The sequence below is a fragment of the Ascochyta rabiei genome, chromosome 1 (genome assembly GCF_004011695.2).
Source record: "Ascochyta rabiei chromosome 1, complete sequence".
NCBI lineage: Eukaryota > Fungi > Ascomycota > Dothideomycetes > Pleosporales > Didymellaceae > Ascochyta > Ascochyta rabiei.
In genome coordinates, this window is record NC_082405.1 from 1,143,214 (window position 1) to 1,160,542 (window position 17,329).

At 54.8% G+C, this 17,329-nt stretch overlaps 7 protein-coding genes across 8 annotated transcripts, besides 7 other annotated features; 4 read left to right on the forward strand and 3 right to left on the reverse strand.

The window, feature by feature from the left end:
* Positions 1-156: 156 nt before the first annotated feature.
* Positions 157-204: a tandem repeat.
* A 443-nt stretch (positions 205-647) lies between these two features.
* On the reverse strand, positions 648-3,341 carry EKO05_0000333 (uncharacterized protein; the record flags this gene model as incomplete). Its single annotated transcript, XM_059635410.1, has 2 exons — positions 648-2,872; positions 2,924-3,341. The coding sequence occupies 2 exons, from the start codon at positions 3,339-3,341 to the stop codon at positions 648-650; spliced, it is 2,643 nt and encodes an 880-aa protein (XP_059491393.1).
* Positions 658-695: a tandem repeat.
* Positions 1,462-1,497: a tandem repeat.
* A 436-nt stretch (positions 3,342-3,777) lies between the features above and the next one.
* On the forward strand, positions 3,778-5,694 carry EKO05_0000334 (Dextrin dextranase; the record flags this gene model as incomplete). The annotated part of the gene is made up of 3 exons (XM_038936585.1): positions 3,778-4,536; positions 4,583-5,380; positions 5,428-5,694. 3 exons carry the CDS (start codon positions 3,778-3,780, stop codon positions 5,692-5,694), a joined length of 1,824 nt encoding a protein of 607 aa, XP_038802878.1.
* Positions 3,781-3,806: a tandem repeat.
* A 963-nt stretch (positions 5,695-6,657) lies between the features above and the next one.
* Positions 6,658-7,627, forward strand: EKO05_0000335 (Dextrin dextranase; the record flags this gene model as incomplete). The annotated part of the gene is made up of 2 exons (XM_038936500.2): positions 6,658-7,322; positions 7,372-7,627. 2 exons carry the CDS (start codon positions 6,658-6,660, stop codon positions 7,625-7,627), a joined length of 921 nt encoding a protein of 306 aa, XP_038802879.2.
* A 34-nt stretch (positions 7,628-7,661) lies between these two features.
* EKO05_0000336 (uncharacterized protein) lies at positions 7,662-9,947 on the reverse strand (the record flags this gene model as incomplete). The annotated part of the gene is made up of 2 exons (XM_038937036.2): positions 7,662-9,309; positions 9,358-9,947. The coding sequence occupies 2 exons, from the start codon at positions 9,945-9,947 to the stop codon at positions 7,662-7,664; spliced, it is 2,238 nt and encodes a 745-aa protein (XP_038802880.2).
* A 1,427-nt stretch (positions 9,948-11,374) lies between these two features.
* On the forward strand, positions 11,375-13,179 carry EKO05_0000337 (uncharacterized protein; the record flags this gene model as incomplete). The annotated part of the gene is made up of 2 exons (XM_038936876.2): positions 11,375-11,564; positions 11,615-13,179. The coding sequence occupies 2 exons, from the start codon at positions 11,375-11,377 to the stop codon at positions 13,177-13,179; spliced, it is 1,755 nt and encodes a 584-aa protein (XP_038802881.2).
* Positions 13,180-13,719: 540 nt separating this feature from the next.
* EKO05_0000338 (N-terminal methionine N(alpha)-acetyltransferase NatC) lies at positions 13,720-14,700 on the reverse strand (the record flags this gene model as incomplete). 2 transcript variants are annotated; one of them, XM_059635412.1, is made up of 2 exons in its annotated part: positions 13,720-14,162; positions 14,509-14,700. In XM_059635412.1, 2 exons carry the CDS (start codon positions 14,698-14,700, stop codon positions 13,758-13,760), a joined length of 597 nt encoding a protein of 198 aa, XP_059491395.1. The 2 variants fall into 2 exon arrangements, with proteins under 2 accessions (XP_059491395.1, XP_059491394.1); XM_059635411.1 differs by having other exon boundaries at positions 13,720-14,700.
* Positions 14,245-14,503: a tandem repeat.
* A 64-nt stretch (positions 14,701-14,764) lies between the features above and the next one.
* Positions 14,765-14,805: a tandem repeat.
* Positions 14,806-15,019: 214 nt separating this feature from the next.
* Positions 15,020-17,091, forward strand: EKO05_0000339 (Phospholipid:diacylglycerol acyltransferase; the record flags this gene model as incomplete). Its single annotated transcript, XM_038936364.2, has 3 exons — positions 15,020-15,367; positions 15,423-16,869; positions 16,925-17,091. The coding sequence occupies 3 exons, from the start codon at positions 15,020-15,022 to the stop codon at positions 17,089-17,091; spliced, it is 1,962 nt and encodes a 653-aa protein (XP_038802883.2).
* Positions 15,868-15,902: a tandem repeat.
* Positions 17,092-17,329: the final 238 nt, after the last annotated feature.

The window sequence follows — 17,329 nt, forward strand, 5'->3', positions numbered from 1 at the left end:
AACGCATCCTTTCCGTGTCTTGCAACATCGAGCGGGCAAAGAGAGACACGCAGTGAAACAAAGCCTTGATGTGCACTCGTGGGTTTCCTGTTGCACCCATCCGAAAGCAAAGCTGTCTCGTCGTCATCCCCTCTGGTGACCAAGTCCACACGGAGAGCATGCACCCATGCACGCACGCACGCAGACATGCACGGAATCGCACGCGGCAACCAGCGGCTTACGTCTCACGAATCCTTCGCCAACATGATAAACAAGGCGCTCCCTCCCAGCGCTTGCATGTTGGCTTCGGCTTTCCGCATTAGCTCCCACCATCTCACTCTCCATGGCACAGTGTAGACCATCTCACTCTCCATGGCACAGTGTAGACCATCTCACTCTCCATGGCACAGTGTAGACCATCTTACTCTCCATGGCACAGTGTAGACCATCTTACTCTCCATGGCACAGTGTAGACCATCTCACTCTCCATGGCACAGTGTAGACTGGGACACGGGCGTTCTACACACATCGTGCCATCGAGGAATCTCATGTCTAATCTACGCATGTCTTCAAACGTGACCGCATCTTAAACACCTATCCAGCATAATCGTACATACACATCTTTCCAACAATCGAATGTAATCCTACCATCATCGCAAACCAGCCCGCTACCTCTGTCCGCCACCGCCACTGCCACCGCCACCGCCACCGCCACCACCTCCGAGCGCGCGAAGAATGTCTTGCAAAGACTGAGCTCCAGCTTGAGCGTTCGCCTGTTGGCTGTTGGTGTTCGCCGCTGGTGCAGCGTTCTGCGGATACTGCCATGCTTGTGGGTAGCCGTACTGAGCCTGAGGCTGCGGTGGTGGCGGTGGTAGGGGTGCAGGCGTCGGTGCCTGCGGGTGCGCATACGGCTGCGCCTGGGCCGGTGCTGCAGGCTGCTGTGCCTGCCCTCCTTGCTGGCTCATAGCCCCAACCACCTGAAACCACTGCGCCCATGCAGCCCAATTCGCCTGCTGGCTGGGCTGAGCCTGCGCCGCAGCTTGCTGAGCATACGGTGCCGGATTCGCATACGAGGCTGCAGTGGCTGGTGGTGGAGCTGGAGAGTACGAAGCCGCTGGCACCGCTGGCTGTGGGTACTGTGTCGGCCAGCCGGTGCTGCTGTTATTTGCGTAAGAACTAGCGTGGGAAGCTCCAGAGGGTACGGGCGAAGCATGCTGCTGCCGTGGTTTCTGTGCCTGCTGCTGTGGCTTCTGCTGCTGATTGTGTTGCTGCTGGTTGTGTTGTTGCTGGTTGTGTTGATACTGATTGGTCTGATGCTGATTGTGTTGATGCTGATTCTGTTGCTGCTGATTCTGTTGCTGCTGATTCTGTTGCTGCTGATTCTGTTGCTGCTGGTGTTGTTGTTTCTCCTGTGCCTCGCGTTCGCGCTTCTCCCGCTGTCGCTGCTTTCGGTTCTTGTTCTTGCTCTTCGCAGGTGGAGAGTGCTGAGGCTGAGAAGACTGCTGATGCTCTTGCTGACGAGCAGGTGAAGCCGACGTGGCGGATCCGTTATCAGGTCGGGGCACGCTCATCTGACGGTTGTCTTGATGTTGGTTTTGAGGTCGGCCTCTGTCAGCTTGTTTGTTGCCACGTCCTCCGCGATCGCCGCCTCCTCGGTCACCTCGCCCACCTCTAGCATCTCCTCTCCCGCCTCGACCACCACCAAAGTCACCACGTCCGCCAGCGAAGTCGCCGCGGCCGCCGAAATTACCTCGTCCACGGAAGCCCCGGCCGCGGTCGCCCCATCCGCCTCGGCCTCGCATCATGCCCCTGCGGACGTGGCTGCGATCTTCGAGTGGAGCACCCTGTCCGACGATTTCCTCAAAGTGACTTGGTCTTGCCAACGGCTTGTACATACCCAGGTCTTCGTCCTCATCGTCGCTGTACTTGAGCCCACCACCCTGATACTCGTTGGCTGCCGGGAAGTAGGACACAGGCTTGTCGACGTGTCCCCTTGGACCGGTGGGTATTGGCTTCTGCTCCGGCTCTGGCTCGTTCTTCGCTTCTTGCCTGGCCTTTTTCGCCTGCTTTTGCTGTCGCTTGAACTCTGCCTCTGCCTCGTCGTCTGAAAACTCTACTTCGTTCGTTTCTTCATCGTGAAGGTTCGATGCGTCGGTGTGCTTCTGCTTGCGCAAAGGTTCGGTGAAGACAAAAGTCGAGTGTGCGTCGACGTAGTAGATGGGCGTGTCTTTGGCAATACCTAGGGCTGTGATTTCAGCAGGGTCGTTGAAGCCAATCGAGTACCTCGGCTCCTCAACACGACCGATTTGCTCGGAGATCTTCCCAATGATGGTAAAGTTCTGGAGACACAGCGCCGATCCCGACTCGAGCACCTGGTAATCGCCAGAGATTTTGGCTCGCACCAGGACGAGGTTATCGACAACAGCCTCGACCTTGCCTAGCTCTGTGATCTGTGTTTCGTTGGTGACCGTGATGTCTGGTTTCTCGTATTGTTCGTCAAGCTCGTTCAAAGTCTTCACTTTGGCTTTGCCGGTAGCGCCGGCATCGTCAGCGGACTCTGCCATCAACAGGCGGACCATTTCCTCTGGGTCCATGAGCTCTCCATCGTCTGCATCGTTGTCTGAGCTGTCATCTGAGCTCGACGAGTCCGAAGATGAATCTGAAGCATCCGAGTCGAGCTGCCACTCAGCCTCTTTGTTGTCCTTGTTCTGTTCACCAATGCGAAGAAACTCGGCTTTGCTCTCGTCTGCTGTGGGCTCTGAAGCTTCTGTGGCAGGTGCAGCGACAACACTGGGCTCCTGCTCGACTGGGGCGTTGACGGCCGGTGCCGACTCCTTCGGTATCTTTCCGTCGTCGAGGACAGGTGCTGTAGTAGAAGTGGTTTCAGCGGCATCTTGCGCAGGTGTCAGGGACGCAGCATGCAGCTCAGGACGCAACGGCTTACCGTGCTGTGGAGCCTCGTCGAGAGCCTGCAGCTGATTGGCCACAGGCGGCTCGACTGCGCTCGCATCATGATAGAAGGCCTCCTCAGCTTTGAGCTCGCCTTCGTCATGCGCTGCAGTGCCCATGACCACGTCTGCGTCGATCTCAGCAGCAGGCTGTGTGACGGCGGTGTCGCCCAGAGAGCCGAGTCCTGGCAACGAGAAGCTCGATGGAGCAGGTGCAGTCGCGGTGAGCGATGCCGAAGGTCCATCATGTGGTGCAGAAGAGAGAGCCGCAGGCTTGACAGGCGTAGTGTCGTAGAAGTCGTCGTCCAAGTCATCGACTGGCGAGCCTGGCGCGTCGAGCGAGGATACTCCAGTAAAAGGAGCGTCCGCCTCCAGCCGCGCCCTCTTAGCTGGCGGTTCCTGAGAATCAGACATGGCTGGATTCTCTACAGTCTTTTGAAAGCACGCGTTGTTTGCTGCTGTGGCAGTAACTGCGGTTTGCACCCGTCTGCTTAATGCGTGCGGTGATATGTTCTGGTGAGCGTAGAAACGTTGCCATTTTTGAACTGATGCGGATCCACCGAGTAGCGTCGCTTGGCAAGAGCCACCCCTTGCTCGCGCCGCAGCCCTACGGAATTTGGGAGATCGCGCCGGTGACGGCATCTGCGGCCAGCTAGTCAAGGGTAGCTCCTTCACGGTTCAGCAACGTTCTTGTAGAGCCATTGACCTCCACCGTGCGCGTTGTGAGTCTTGCTGGCCATACAGAGTATCTGCTCTCTCATCATACGCGTCAGACGACAGCATTGAGACAGTCGATTTCTGTCTTGCAAGAGCATTCAGACTGACCATTTGTCCTCAGACAAACGATACGATGCCTCCTCCTCCACCTCCACCTCCACCAAGGCAGGGGGTTCCCATCGCCCCCAGACCACCTGTGCAGGCTCAGAAGCCTCCCCACGAACTTGAGCCCATCATCGCCTTCTACATATTCGCTGCCGCCAATGTTGTAGCTGCCTTCTTCGCACCGATTCAGGACTGCGACGAAGTCTTCAACTACTGGGAGCCCACACACTACCTGAACCACGGCTATGGCCTGCAGACATGGGAGTACTCCCCTGAGTATGCCATCCGCAGCTGGACATACACTGGCATACACTCGCTTGTCATCAAGCTGGGAATGATGCCACTTCGGTTCCTGGGTTTTGCTAGGTCAAAGACTGCCGAGTTCTACTTTCTGCGTACCTTCCTGGCCGTTGTCTGCGCTCTGTGCCAAACCCGTCTCTACTCGGTGGTTGCAAAAACGTTCAATCCTCGCGTAGCCCTCTTCTTCATCTTTGTCATGGTATTCAGCCCGGGCATGTACCATGCTGCACCGGCCTACCTACCGTCCAGCTTTGCCATGTACATGACGATGCTGGGATTCTCTGCCTTCATGGACTGGACTGGTGGCATCAGGACCGCTCAGGGCATAATGTGGTTTGGTATCGGAGCGATACTGGGATGGCCTTTCGCAGGTGCTCTTGTGCTCCCCTTTGTGGCTGAAGAAGTATTTCTGGTGTCCCTTACTGGTGAAGTTGTTGAATGCATCACACGGCTTGCCGACGGCTTTGTTCGGTCACTCCTTGTTTTGGTAGGGTTAGGCCAAATTCTATCAGGAAAATGCTCACACTTTACAGGCTTTGCAAATGGCCTTGGAGACGTTTTTCTACAAGGCCATTACATGCGTGCCATGGAACATTGTCATGTACAATGTTTTCAGTAGTGGGAGCAGAGGACCTGATATCTACGGTGTTGAGCCGTGGCATTTCTACATCCGCAACCTTGCCTTGAATTTCAACATCTGGTTCTTCTTGGCACTAGGAGCTCTGCCACTGGTTCTCATCCAGCACCTGCTTCTGCAAAACTCTGTCTCTAAGCAGACTCTGCTGCGAAGCATTGTTTTCGTGAGCCCCTTTTATCTATGGCTCAGCATCTTCACGTTTCAGCCTCATAAAGAAGAAAGGTTCATGTATCCAGCTTACCCAGCATTGGCATTGAATGCAGCCATTGCGCTGCACATACTACTTGCGAATCTGGGATCGACAGACCCAAGCCGTTGGGTCAGTAAAGTTCCCCCGCAGGTGAAGCTTGCCATCGTCAGCATACCGTTGTTGTTGGCCTTCGACGTGGGCGTGCTTCGAACTATCGGTACCCTTACGGCTTACCCAGCACCTTTGAAGGTGTACAAGCCATTACATCAGGCAGGAGTGAGCAAGCCTGGCGACAACGTGTGTCTGGGCAAAGAGTGGTATCGTTTCCCCTCGTCGTATCTCCTACCGGACCGTGTTCGACCCAAATTCATCAAGAGCGAATTCTCAGGATTGCTACCTGGCGAGTTTAGCGAAGCCAATGCAGGTGGCTTTGGCTTGTTTCCTGGTACATGGCTTATTCCCTCTGGCATGAACGATGAAAACCTCGAGGACCCTGGCAAATATGTAGGCTTACGACAACGTCTTGCAACCCTTTCGCTGACAGTACGCAGACTAGTATCGAGCATTGCGAATTCCTCGTTGATTCCAGTCTCCCGGGGGTGGCATCGACGGCTCTTGAGCCAGATTACATTGCAGATACAGAACGCTGGGAGAAGCTCAAGTGTGAACCGTTCCTTGATGTCACACAAACACACTTCTTAGGCCGTCTGCTGTGGATACCCGACTTGCCCTTCGTTCCGCAACAACTCCGCAGAAAGTGGGGACAGTACTGTTTGCTGCAACGAAAGAGCCCGGGTGAGAAAGCTCAGGATGCATAGATTGGCATCTCAGTAAAGGTACACATTCGATACTGATTCTTTATTGGAAGAATTGAGGGCAAGGGTGGCGCTGTGATGGTTGCAGCTAGGGTTCAACGGTGCGAGCCCGTGATCACCTTGGGCTTCAGAATAGGAAGGATGGCTGCAACACTTGCATGTCCAGGTGCTTAAGCCTATCATGGCGATAGAAACATGTCGATAGGGACCCATAGTACAAACTACGCTAACTAGGTGGGGGTAGTACGGACCAGATAAAGAGGCACTGACGACACTGGGGTGAACCCCACAATTCCTGTGATCGATCAGGAGCGTTATCGCAACGTTCATGCATACGAAACTACGCAAGATAATAGGAAAATGTCTATCTTGCTCCCATATAAAATAGGCTGATTCCTCATCTTCGTTGTATACACTCCAGGTTTCCGATGAACACTTCGTGAAGCGCTCACAGAGTTCGAACATTTTTTACAGAGGCTTTCTGAGTTCTGGGTGTTAGAAGGATGTCTATCTCATCCGTACAAAGGCGAAGGCACATTGACGAGCTTGTCGATGAGGTTAAGCGCATAGGACAAGCAACCCTCGATGCAGCATGGCGAGACTTCAAAATCAGGCCGAAACTCATACTATACGTCGGTATTGCTACTATGATAGTGCTATGGTTGGCCGCCACATCCCTCAATCGACTCCGTTTCCGGAAACGCCTTTCCACCACAACTCCAAGCACACCACGTCTCGAGAAACGCTTGCCGCTTAGAGCCGTAGATCGAGCCCCTGGAGGTATTTAGAATCACGTTCTCTCATGAAGTGCTACACATACTAATATCTCCAGTATGGACACCCTCCCTCTTCCGCCGCCCAACCGCCAAGCCTTATCCATCCTGGTCTGTCCACACCACAAAACCACTCCCTTATCGCCCTTTCCGCTATGGGCCTAGGTATAATATTACCATGGGTTTGCGCACCATGGAATGGGACGAATGGATCGAGCTTGATAACGGGTATCTGAAGTACCACTCTACGAAAGCCTCTCGCATTGCTGCGCGCGGGGAGAAGTGCTGCAAGACGGCGCCTGAAGCATGGGACGCGGCGGTTGAGCTGCTCGAGGAACTATGCGGGTACCTACCAGAGCGATATCCGACACTATTCGAGCCATTACAAGGAGGCGGGAAGGGCGTGAAGAATGCCGAGACCGGGGAGGTGTTCGATATCGCCTCCTGCCTCGCAGACGAAGATCCCATGCAAACCTGCGCACGCTTAGTTCAGGATGACTTGGCCATCATGATCGAACGGCCAGACGGACAGTACTACCTCCTCGCGGGCGCCATTCTGCTCGCTGGTTTCTGGCGTCTGCAAGACAAGTTCGGTATGCCCTTGTCTGAAATTCACACCAGTGGCGACGTGCCGCAGTATAAGGAGAAATTGGAAAAGGGCATGCTGAACATGTTTAAACGACTTCAACCCGAGAAGCCTGTGCTGAGGAACAACTACTTCATTCAGGTCGATGATAATTTGGCGTGGAGCGAGAGTCTGGGTTCAGAGGACGAAGAGGGTATCAATTGGGCGAGTGCAGATACCACCGAGGGGGTTGGCAATATTTATTTCAGGAGTGAAAGACAGAGTCTGAGAAGGTACGTTGAGTGCATTTCATCCAATTTGCACATTTGCTGACGGCAGCAGACTCCCAAAATCGGGAGGCATTGTTTTCACGATTCGGACCTACTTCCATCCAGTCACTGAGATCTGCAAGGAGCCGTATGTTCCAGGGAGACTTGCGAGCGCGATACGAAGTTGGGGTGATGATGTGAGTAAGTACAAAGGAAAGGCGCAATATGCGGATGTTCTACTCAATTATCTGGACGCGATGCATGAGAAACAAGTGGAAGAAGGATTGGATTTGGGGAGGGAAGACGAGGTGAGGGCTTATCCCTACTGAGATTCCACATGCAGATTCCCTCTACACAACGCCTCTAGCGGTATATATGCCCTTCAATGGGTCGCTCTGCGGATAGAGATGTGAAAGCGCAATGTCGTATATCTTGGCCACCCTCCATCTCGCCAATGCCGCCACTTACGTCTCCCCATTGGACCGCCTGTAGCCACGGCTCATACTCTGGTCGCTTGATATGACAGGCTGCGCTGATGACGACACTCATTGACATCTCCCCTAGCCCTGTACTAAGCCGCCGGAAGCCAGCTACGCAGATTGTAACCACCATCATAGCGAAGTTGACTGAGATCAGCGCAATCATTCCAGTAGCACTGTATCCCAGCCTGACCATCTGATCTTGAGGATCAATATTGCCGTCTCTCATTCCATCGAAACGGGCCATGAAGAGGCTCTGCGAACACAAATAATGCAGCGCCGCACTGACCGCCATGAGCGGGAGAGCATATCTTGTAGGCAGCGTGAAGAAGTGACTGGCGCGTTGTTGACCTTTAGAACGCTCACTAACCCTCAGACCCTTCTGAACTCTGGTGAGTCGGTCGAACTCGTACGCAATCAACAGCTTGCTCCAGATGTTTGTGTAGAATACATAGAGCAGCGAGAAGCCGACCTGTGGAATGTTGGCAGTAAGGATGGTCGGTACAATTGTGGACGATTTTGTGTTGTCGGGCCTCAGATTGGCGAGTGACTGTATGTTCGGTCGTCCAAGGCCGCTGTCAAAAGCCGTACCATCCGTTTCAGAGATGGCCCAATACAGTGTGCTGCTAAGGATGACCACATAGCCTGCGGAGATGCCAATCGTAGAGAAAAATTCTGTTGTGTTGGCTCCAGTCCACCATCGAGGCCGAGCGTTGGTAAAAGTTTGTGGAGAGTAAGGCGATTGGAAACCCTGTTTTCGAATTTGAGCTGAAGAAACGAGACACATGTCCTTGGTAGTTTCGTCCTGCTTCTTCAAAAATGATGTGATCGCGTCGCCCATGGTGCGCAAAAAGTCTCCCTTTGGATGGGTAACGACGAGGAAAGCGATTGCCAATACTTTGATGACACTGAAGACGACAACGGCAAGCATAATATAAGCATTATACTGCAAATGGCAAAGTTCTGGCTCGACACGGGCGAAGCAGTAATCCACAGGGTGGCCGTAAACTGTCCACTGCTCAGGCTTGATATGCTTCTTGGCAAATCCTCTGCTACAACGATCGGGTCCTTCGACAGAGTTCTTGAGCATATCGTGGCACACCCAATGGAATGGATCCTGGTTTGTATCTTTCTTGTCCTTGCTCAAATTTCTCTGAGAGTAGCGCGTCCACAAGACTGGAGTGTCTACCTGTGTGATGTTTGAAACTACGACCACGTCGCTGTACTTTTGCATGAATCCTTCTGTGTAGCTCTCAATGCACTCTGGACGTTCCAGTCGCTTGTAGGCTTGGGCGCGGCTCGAGTCTCTCACATCGTCAAGGAGCTGACGGACTAAACCATCGTTGTTGATATCCCAGGAACAATCATTGCCGTCACAGTTTCCGTTCCACACAAAGCGTTCGAATTGAGGAAGCGTGGGTGAGGAGTTTTCGGACGTGGCCTGGAATTCCGCGTTCTGTAGGAAACCTTGGTCTACCACGGCTACTGCGTATTGATAGGTCTCTGTGGTAGTGAAGAAGACGGCATTGAACCTCGGCTTCAGTCAGCATGTGTTCGGAGTCTGTGATGTAAGTACCTACACAAGATGAAGTGGTAGACTGGTAATGGCCAAAATACTCCAGATGGATGCGTGCCTTTTGCTCACATATATCAGGTTCCGCCAACTTTGCGTTCCTATCTCAAGCCATTTGCCTTTCGAGTGAGCGCTGTCCACTTCTTCTCTTGTGGGTGCTGTTGTACCCTGCATCGCATAGGTCGAAGCGCCCAAGATCAACGTGGAGACGACGTTTAACCCTACTTTTATTCCTGTCTCCAAGTTCCCAACCTCATCACAGTTCGATGTGTTTATCGTACCATTACCTCTCACGGGACCGTACTCGAGAAACAACCAGAGGAATATGGAAATGTTGAGGGCGAGAGCTGCCAGACTGAACAGGAAGGCACGGAGTAATCCAGCCCGCCATCCAGCTACGAAGTTGTTGTAGAGAAAGGATAGTATTCCTGTCCCAAAACGCCGATGCTCGTATTCTTCCAGATGTTCGACCCAGGTCTTGTGGTGGGTGATAGGGAGCCCAACGGTAGTGTATGCCCCCGCTGTGTACTCCGTATCTGTACGCATGGGTTCCCAGCTGCTACTGTGGTAGGTCTCTACATTATTGTTAACGTCCATCTTGGTCTGCGATGGATATGCCGGTAATATGATGTCTTGTTCTTCTCCTGGCTCTTGATTAGGTACTCGCTTAAAGCGTTGCGGTAGCCGCATGTTACTGTCGTAGACAGATGATATTCAGCCTTGCTCAGCCTTGCGAAGAAAGATGAGGCCGCAAAGTCGAGCTGGCCAATGTGTGCGCGGTCTGTCCTTTAGGAACTATAAGCTTCTTTGAATCAGATAGGTCTCATGAGAGATTGATGGAGAATTTCCAGAGTGTTGTGACTTACAAGGCTGCGCCGTAAACGAACTCAAATAAGGCGCCCAGTTTTGGCCCCCACACGACACACACCAGCCAAATGGGATTTGCACTACTGCATCTTGGCAGACACAGTCAGCAACGGCAAGGACCCGTAAAGACATCTTGGCCGTATATTGATGGTACACAAGCCTTTATTTGACATGTGGAGAGTCGGTTATCTCTTGATCACGCGATCATCGTAAGCTGTTCGTCCCCTACATCAAGCACATTCGGTGGAGGCGCTGATACCAAGCACAACCAACCCGATCGCTTTTGGAGACTGCTCATTTCGATTTGAATAGAAAGGGGATTGTAGGTAAGATGAAGTCAGTGTGTTGTGGAGGATGAGCGGCGGAAATAGCACTGCAGTAGGCAGCGGACGCTAGTCGGCTCCATCTGCGTCTTATCTTCGTTCGTCAAGCTAGACCTTCACTCCACCTTCACCATGGACTTCAAAAAACTTAACCACTCGTTCATCTACAGCACGCCGCAATGACTCTGGGTGTGATCTATGTCAGCATGCAAGTGGGTTCGGGAACACAGCCTAAAGATGCGCAATTGCCCGTATACGGATTAAAGCGCAACATATGCCAGATCTAAGACACAATTGTGAGCAAGCAACAAAGGAGGCGTTGTCCAGATCTCGAGCTGTTGACATAAAGAAGCTCTCAATCAGTCGCCGTGAATTCAATCGAAGGATCTTCGTTGTACATGATAACCACACACTCCACACCAGTTATATTTTCGTAGCACTTAGTCCCAATGATTTTTTACACGCATGATTCTTCTTTTTTTCGCACAAACACTTATTCTGTGCTGCGTATCTCCAGATGAGAGAGACGTGGCAGGTGGCAATTGAGCGGGAACGCCCTTTTCACCGCGTACGGTAAAGAAAAGAGAGGAACGCACGGAAATAAGAGAGCTTGACAACCAGATATTGGGAAACCGTAGACTGCACTGCGCTTTCTTCTCGGACTCGAGAAGAAAATCACGCGTGTGTCGTGGTCGCCCATCTTGCCATTTTGATCAGGCATGTAAACACTGAAAGCTTCCACCTTCACCTCCACGACCGAAACCTTACCATCTCCGCTCACTTCCGCAGCAAAAACACTGGGAGGATTGCAACGACAGCTATCTAAAGCCCGTCATGGATACTGACTGCACCATTCCTGCCCCACTACCGGTGGAGGCCAACAAGTTGAGCGGTGCCTTGCCCAAGGCCCCATTCGCCAAGGTAGAGCATTCATCTTCACCACCGCCGCTGATCGAAGATACATCAGACATACTAGAAGACGGCGAGATCCACGAGCAGCAGGAGACGGTCAGCTCACTGCGCAGTAAGTCTTGCCTACCAAAACGTGCCACTTCTTGACTAACACCGTTGCAGGTGAGCTGCAGCTATCCACCTTGGAGTACTCCGCACTCAATGACCGTTTCAAAAGGCTCGAGCGTCAGCACAGCGATATGCAAGACCTAGCCTCCGCGTACAGTGAGGTGATACGGGGCTTCTCTCCCACTGAAATTCAGAATGTCTCCATCGACCAGCTGCAAGCAGAAGCTGGCCACGACGGCCTGAGAGCGAAAGCCCTTGAGGCCGACGTGCTCAGGCCACTCATAAGAGAAGCTGGCGGATTGCAAGCTTTGATCTCTCAAATGCACGCGACGAAGACGCTTATCGACAAAGCGGGCGGGCTTCGAGAGCTTGAGAAGTTTGTCTCAGATCTCCGTACGATTCGGGACACGCTGGACGAGCTCAAAGGCTCTCAAGGGCTCGGTGGCTTGGTTTCCGAGGTTCGAGCCTTGCTCGCCCACAAACAGCAGCATGTCGAGCTGAAGTCTCGAGTGGATGGGCCAAACGGCCTGAGGACAAAGGCCGCTAGATACGAAAAGCTGATACAGGCTGTCACTGATGTACAGAATGACACGCAGCCCTGGAAACAGAACCCTACAGCCTCGACGGTAAGCTCGGTTCGAGCCTCGTCCAGCAGTACACAGCCAGCTAGAAGCCAGCAGTCACCAGCTGGTCCTGCGGCCATGAACCCAGCTCGAGCCCGTTTGATCTCCGCCACGCCTCTCGAAGCCGACCCGGACCGCGACTTGTACGAGCCAGTACCGCCTGTAGCAGAGCCGCTCAACAAGACGGGATCCAACAACACACCCTTGGGCGTTTCTCAAGTGCAGCCTGTTGCAAGCTCTTCGACGCTGAAACGCAAGGGGGTTGAGAATACGGCTCCCAGTGTCTGGAAGCGCGCACGAGTTGACCTTGACCGAGCTTCAGCCCTGGTGCAGGCCTCGTTATCTCCCAGCACTGACAAACAGCTAGGACGAGGCTCCGCTCAGTCGAACACTGCGGCTGGAACAGCAGGTCCCAAAACTCGAGCTCAACCCAGTCGAAGTGAATACAAGGAGACTTGGACCGAGCAGGTGTGGGGTTCCCAACCTCGGGCGCGAAAAGCAGTGGCTACGCCAAGGATGCCTGATTGGATGCGCGCAGACATACAGTTTGGCAAGGTGGGGTTCGGTTCTGTACCTTCAACAGGGAGGCCTGCATACCCGTCCACAGCTCCGAGCCTTGACGTGGAGTCTCACGCGGACACACGGTGGAGGCTTGTGCGTCTCGGCAAGATCAGCGGAGGGGTTCCTCCGTCTCTTTCTGCGAGACCAGAGACCTGCCATGAGGGGCGAACGGCTTCGTCTGTTCTACAAAACCGTGATCTGAAGGCGTTGAAAGCTTTCTTCAAGCATCCTGTTGCGCTCTGGGTCGGCAGCAAGGACGGCTACGGTACCTCGAGCTGGGATGATTATCAGTCGTACGACTTGAAGAGAGACGCGCAGATTCCTGACGAGCTACTCGTGTCGCTATTGAATGAGCTTGTCAAGTACGTCGACATGGGAAACATCAGCAGGTACGAGCAAATGGCGCCGAGCTGTGAGACATGCATTCTCAGGTAGGCAGGTGTTCATTCGCTAACTAATGTTGCTGACGTTTTCTTAGCTATTTGCTCGATGAACACAAGCTTTCCGGTGTGAGCCAAGAGAGAAGGGGTTGTCGGACGTGCACATCAACCTGGGCTAGACACTCACGGCCATGTGCACTGCTGCAGGACGTCAGCGGGGTGCGAACGATCATCTTCTTGCCACTTGGGGAGGGTCTTCGGAGTGACAAGAGGTGGAGTGACATGGGGTACTGGGTGAGGGTGGCGCAGTAGGACGGGCAACGTCGGTGCGGACGGGCCAGCAAGACGTTTGTTGATAGACGTTTGTTGATAGACATTTGTGATGCGTGGCTGGCAGGGATGTCAGCCGTCACGGGTTTCTTGTATTGTATGCGGCATGTGTGGCATGCCACAGCGGGGTATAGCTAAGGGAGATGTCGTATTGCAAATGGCCGCCATGATGTGTAGTCGTTGTTTTTGTTGTCGCGGTGTGGAACATGTTCTACTGGGACACGCTATACGGGTGTTGTGCGTCATCGAGTTCTCGTCATACCCGTCATGTCACGTCCAAGGTCAAGAGACGATTCGTCGAATTCAAGAGATGGCAGCGTCGTCGATTGGCATGCCCAGTGGCATGTCGTGCCCATGTGCAGCCTCGGGCCTCTTCAGCGCAGTGCCCTCCTTCAGGTACAGAATCAGTCGATAGGCGGCATTCCCGTTCAGGTAGTAGCGATGCAGCTTCTTGCTCCTCAGGAAGCCCAAGCGCTCGTAGAGCTTGAGGGAGGCCGTGTTTGTGATTTCCGTCTCGAGGACGATTTCGTCCGCGTCGCGGGCGGCCATGGCGTCCATGGCGTTTGTGACGAGCTGCGAGGCGATGCCACGGCCCCGGTGCGACTCCTGCACGGCCAGCATGGCGATGTAGCCGCGGTAGGTGCCGGAGCGGTGGGGCTCCAGCTTGGATATGATGACGCCGATGAGGTGCTGGTCCTTGTCTAGGGCCTGGGAAGTTAGTTTGTGGTAGTGTGCGACGAGAGAGTCCGTGTGTCTGGGTGGGTAGCTCGACGTGCATGGACGTGGTGGTAGGTAGAGGTAGAGGTAGAGGTAGAGGTAGAGGTAGAGGTAGAGGTAGAGGTAGAGGTAGAGGTAGAGGTAGAGGTAGAGGTAGAGGTAGAGGTAGAGGTAGAGGTAGAGGTAGAGGTAGAGGTAGAGGTAGAGGTAGAGGTAGAGGTAGAGGTAGAGGTAGAGGTAGAGGTAGAGGTAGAGGTAGAGGTAGAGGTAGAGGTAGACGCAGAGGTAGAGGTAGACGCAGAGGTAGAGGTAGACGCAGAGGTAGAGGTAGACGCACCATGAAACACAGATCCCCCCACTGGTACAGAAAGTAGCGGTACACATAGATGCTGTAGGGCTCGGAGAGGTCCTTTGAGATCAGCTGGCGGATGGCAGGGAGGTACTGCTCTTCTTTTGCGCCGTCGTACTGCGCGTACTGCAGCTCGGTGCTGGCGGAAGACGCTGGGCCCGCGCTGCTGGGCTCGGCCATGGCGCGAGAGGAGAGCGAAGGTGCTGCGACCCCAGACGGTTCCGAGTCGGAATCGAGTGGCCGGCGGCGGGCGGCGGGCGGCGGACGGCGGACGGCGGACGGCGGCGCGCTGCCGAGGTGCTCCGGGGCGGTGGCCCGGCGGTGTTTGTGGCGCGTCATTGGCTGGAGCGGGGCGGTCGCCGGTGGATCCACGGCTGGCTCGACAGCATCACATCACATGCGCGCCGGTGGGCTCGGAGGTTTTAGTCGCACGTCGGCTTCTCCCTCTCCTTCCACGACGATTTCCTGCGCACCCCGACGGACGGGAGAGCTTGCCGTCATGTCCTTCTTCAGACGTCGCTTCGGCGGCGGCGATACGAAAGCGCCTACCCCCACGCCGCCGCCAGAGCGCTCCAGTCCATCTACCCCGGAGCGGCCGTCGAATCTGCGTGTCATCACCGCCGAGCAGCTCCACACGCTGCAGCAGGCGGGCAAGGGCAAGGGAAAGCACGGCAAGAGGAAGAACGCGTGGGTGTTTGGGCTGGGTGGCCTCTTCGGGCTGGTGATTGCGGCCTTCTTTGCGGGCAGCAATGATCTCATCGACCTGAAGAGCATCGAGGGCATGAACCTCGAGAGCCTCATGGAGGCGCTGCCGGCCAACTTTGTGCGCAGCGCCCAGCAGCTGCAGGTACGGAGCGTCCAGGCCTACGCGCGGACGGGCCGCTGATTGACGACGTCAGTAGAAGCAAGAGCGCGACGCCGTCAACTACGACTCGTTCGCCATCGGCATGCATGCACGCGAGCAGGGCATCCGCGCCGCACATCCCGTCATCATGATCCCCGGCGTCATCTCCACCGGCCTCGAGTCGTGGAGCACCGAGGAGGGCGCGCGCCAGTACTTCCGCAAGAGGCTGTGGGGCTCGTGGACCATGATGCGTGCCCTGGTGCTCGACAAGGCCGGCTGGAAGAAGCACATCATGCTCGACAAAGACACCGGCCTCGATCCCCCGGGCGTCAAGCTGCGCGCCGCCCAGGGCTTCGATGCCGCCGACTTCTTCATCACCGGCTACTGGATCTGGAACAAGATCCTCGAGAACCTCGCGACCATCGGCTACGACCCCAGCAACGCCTTCACCGCCGCCTTCGACTGGCGCATGACCTACATGAACTACGAGGTCCGCGACCAGTACTTCACACGTCTCAAGTCGCACATCGAAGTCGCAAACCACGTCTCCAACAAAAAGGCCGTCCTGCTGTCCCACTCCATGGGCTCGCAGGTCCTGTACTACTTCCTCCACTGGGTCGAGGCCGAGGGCTATGGCAACGGCGGCAGCGACTGGGTCGACAAGCACATCGACAGCTGGATCAACATCTCCGGCTGCATGTTGGGCGCGCTGAAAGACCTGCCCGCGGTCCTGTCCGGGGAGATGAAAGACACGGCCCAGCTCAACGCTTTTGCCGTCTACGGCCTCGAGCGCTTCCTCAGCCGCTACGAGCGCGCCGAGATCTTCCGCGCCATGCCCGGCCTCTCCTCCATGCTTCCCATCGGCGGAAATGCTGTGTGGGGTGACCATACAGGCGCGCCCGACGATGCGCCAGGACAGAACGTGTCTTACGGCAACTTCCTCCGCTTCCGTGACACCAACTCGTCCAACACTCTCACTTCGCAGAACCTCACCGTGGAGGAAAGCCTGCCCTTCCTCTTCAAAAATTCGGAGCCCTGGTTCCAGAAGATGATACAGACATCCTACTCGCATGGCGTCGCACACACTGCGAAAGTGGTCGAAGACAACCAGCGCATACCAGCCAAGTGGATCAACCCCCTCGAGACTCGCCTCCCGCTCGCGCCCAACCTGAAAATCTACTGCTTCTACGGCATCGGAAAGGAGACGGAACGCGCGTACTACTACCGCGCAGACGACGACCCCTTGTCTGGACTCAACGTCACGCTCGACACCGCTTACACCGCAGCCTCGGCAGGTGAGCCCACCGGTGGAGGCGGCAACGGAGGCGTGGACCACGGCGTCGTCATGGGCGAGGGCGATGGCACCGTCAATCTGCTCAGCTCTGGCTACATGTGCGCCAAGGGGTGGCGGATGAAGCGCTACAACCCAGCTGGTGTGCAAATCAAGACGTACGAGATGAAGCACGAGCCCGACAGGTTCAGTCCTCGAGGCGGGCCGAACACTGGTAAGGAATGATTTCGAGCAAAGAAGATGTAGGAACAATGCTAACCCGTTGCCAGCCGACCACGTCGACATCCTCGGTCGCTCCTCCCTGAACGACCTCATCCTGCAAGTCGCCGGCGGCAGAGGCGAGCTGATCAACGAAACGATCCACTCCAACATCCTGGCGTACGCAGAGAAAGTCAAGATTTACGAAGAGGAAGAACATGGCTGGTTTGACTTGTGAGAATCTCATCATTTGCTTCTCTCCTTTTCCCTTGTACATCTAGAAGCTCAATTTCGCGGCGTTGGGACAAGACGGTAGACAGGCGGCTGGGTTTGTGTATATTTCTTCCGTTACCAGGTCCTCGCAAGATACCATCCCATACTCAGTATTTCTACACAAGGCCGCTGACTACCATCCTATGACTTTTGAATATCCGCGCATCTCCGCGACTTTGATCTCGCCATCTTGCATCGTCCTT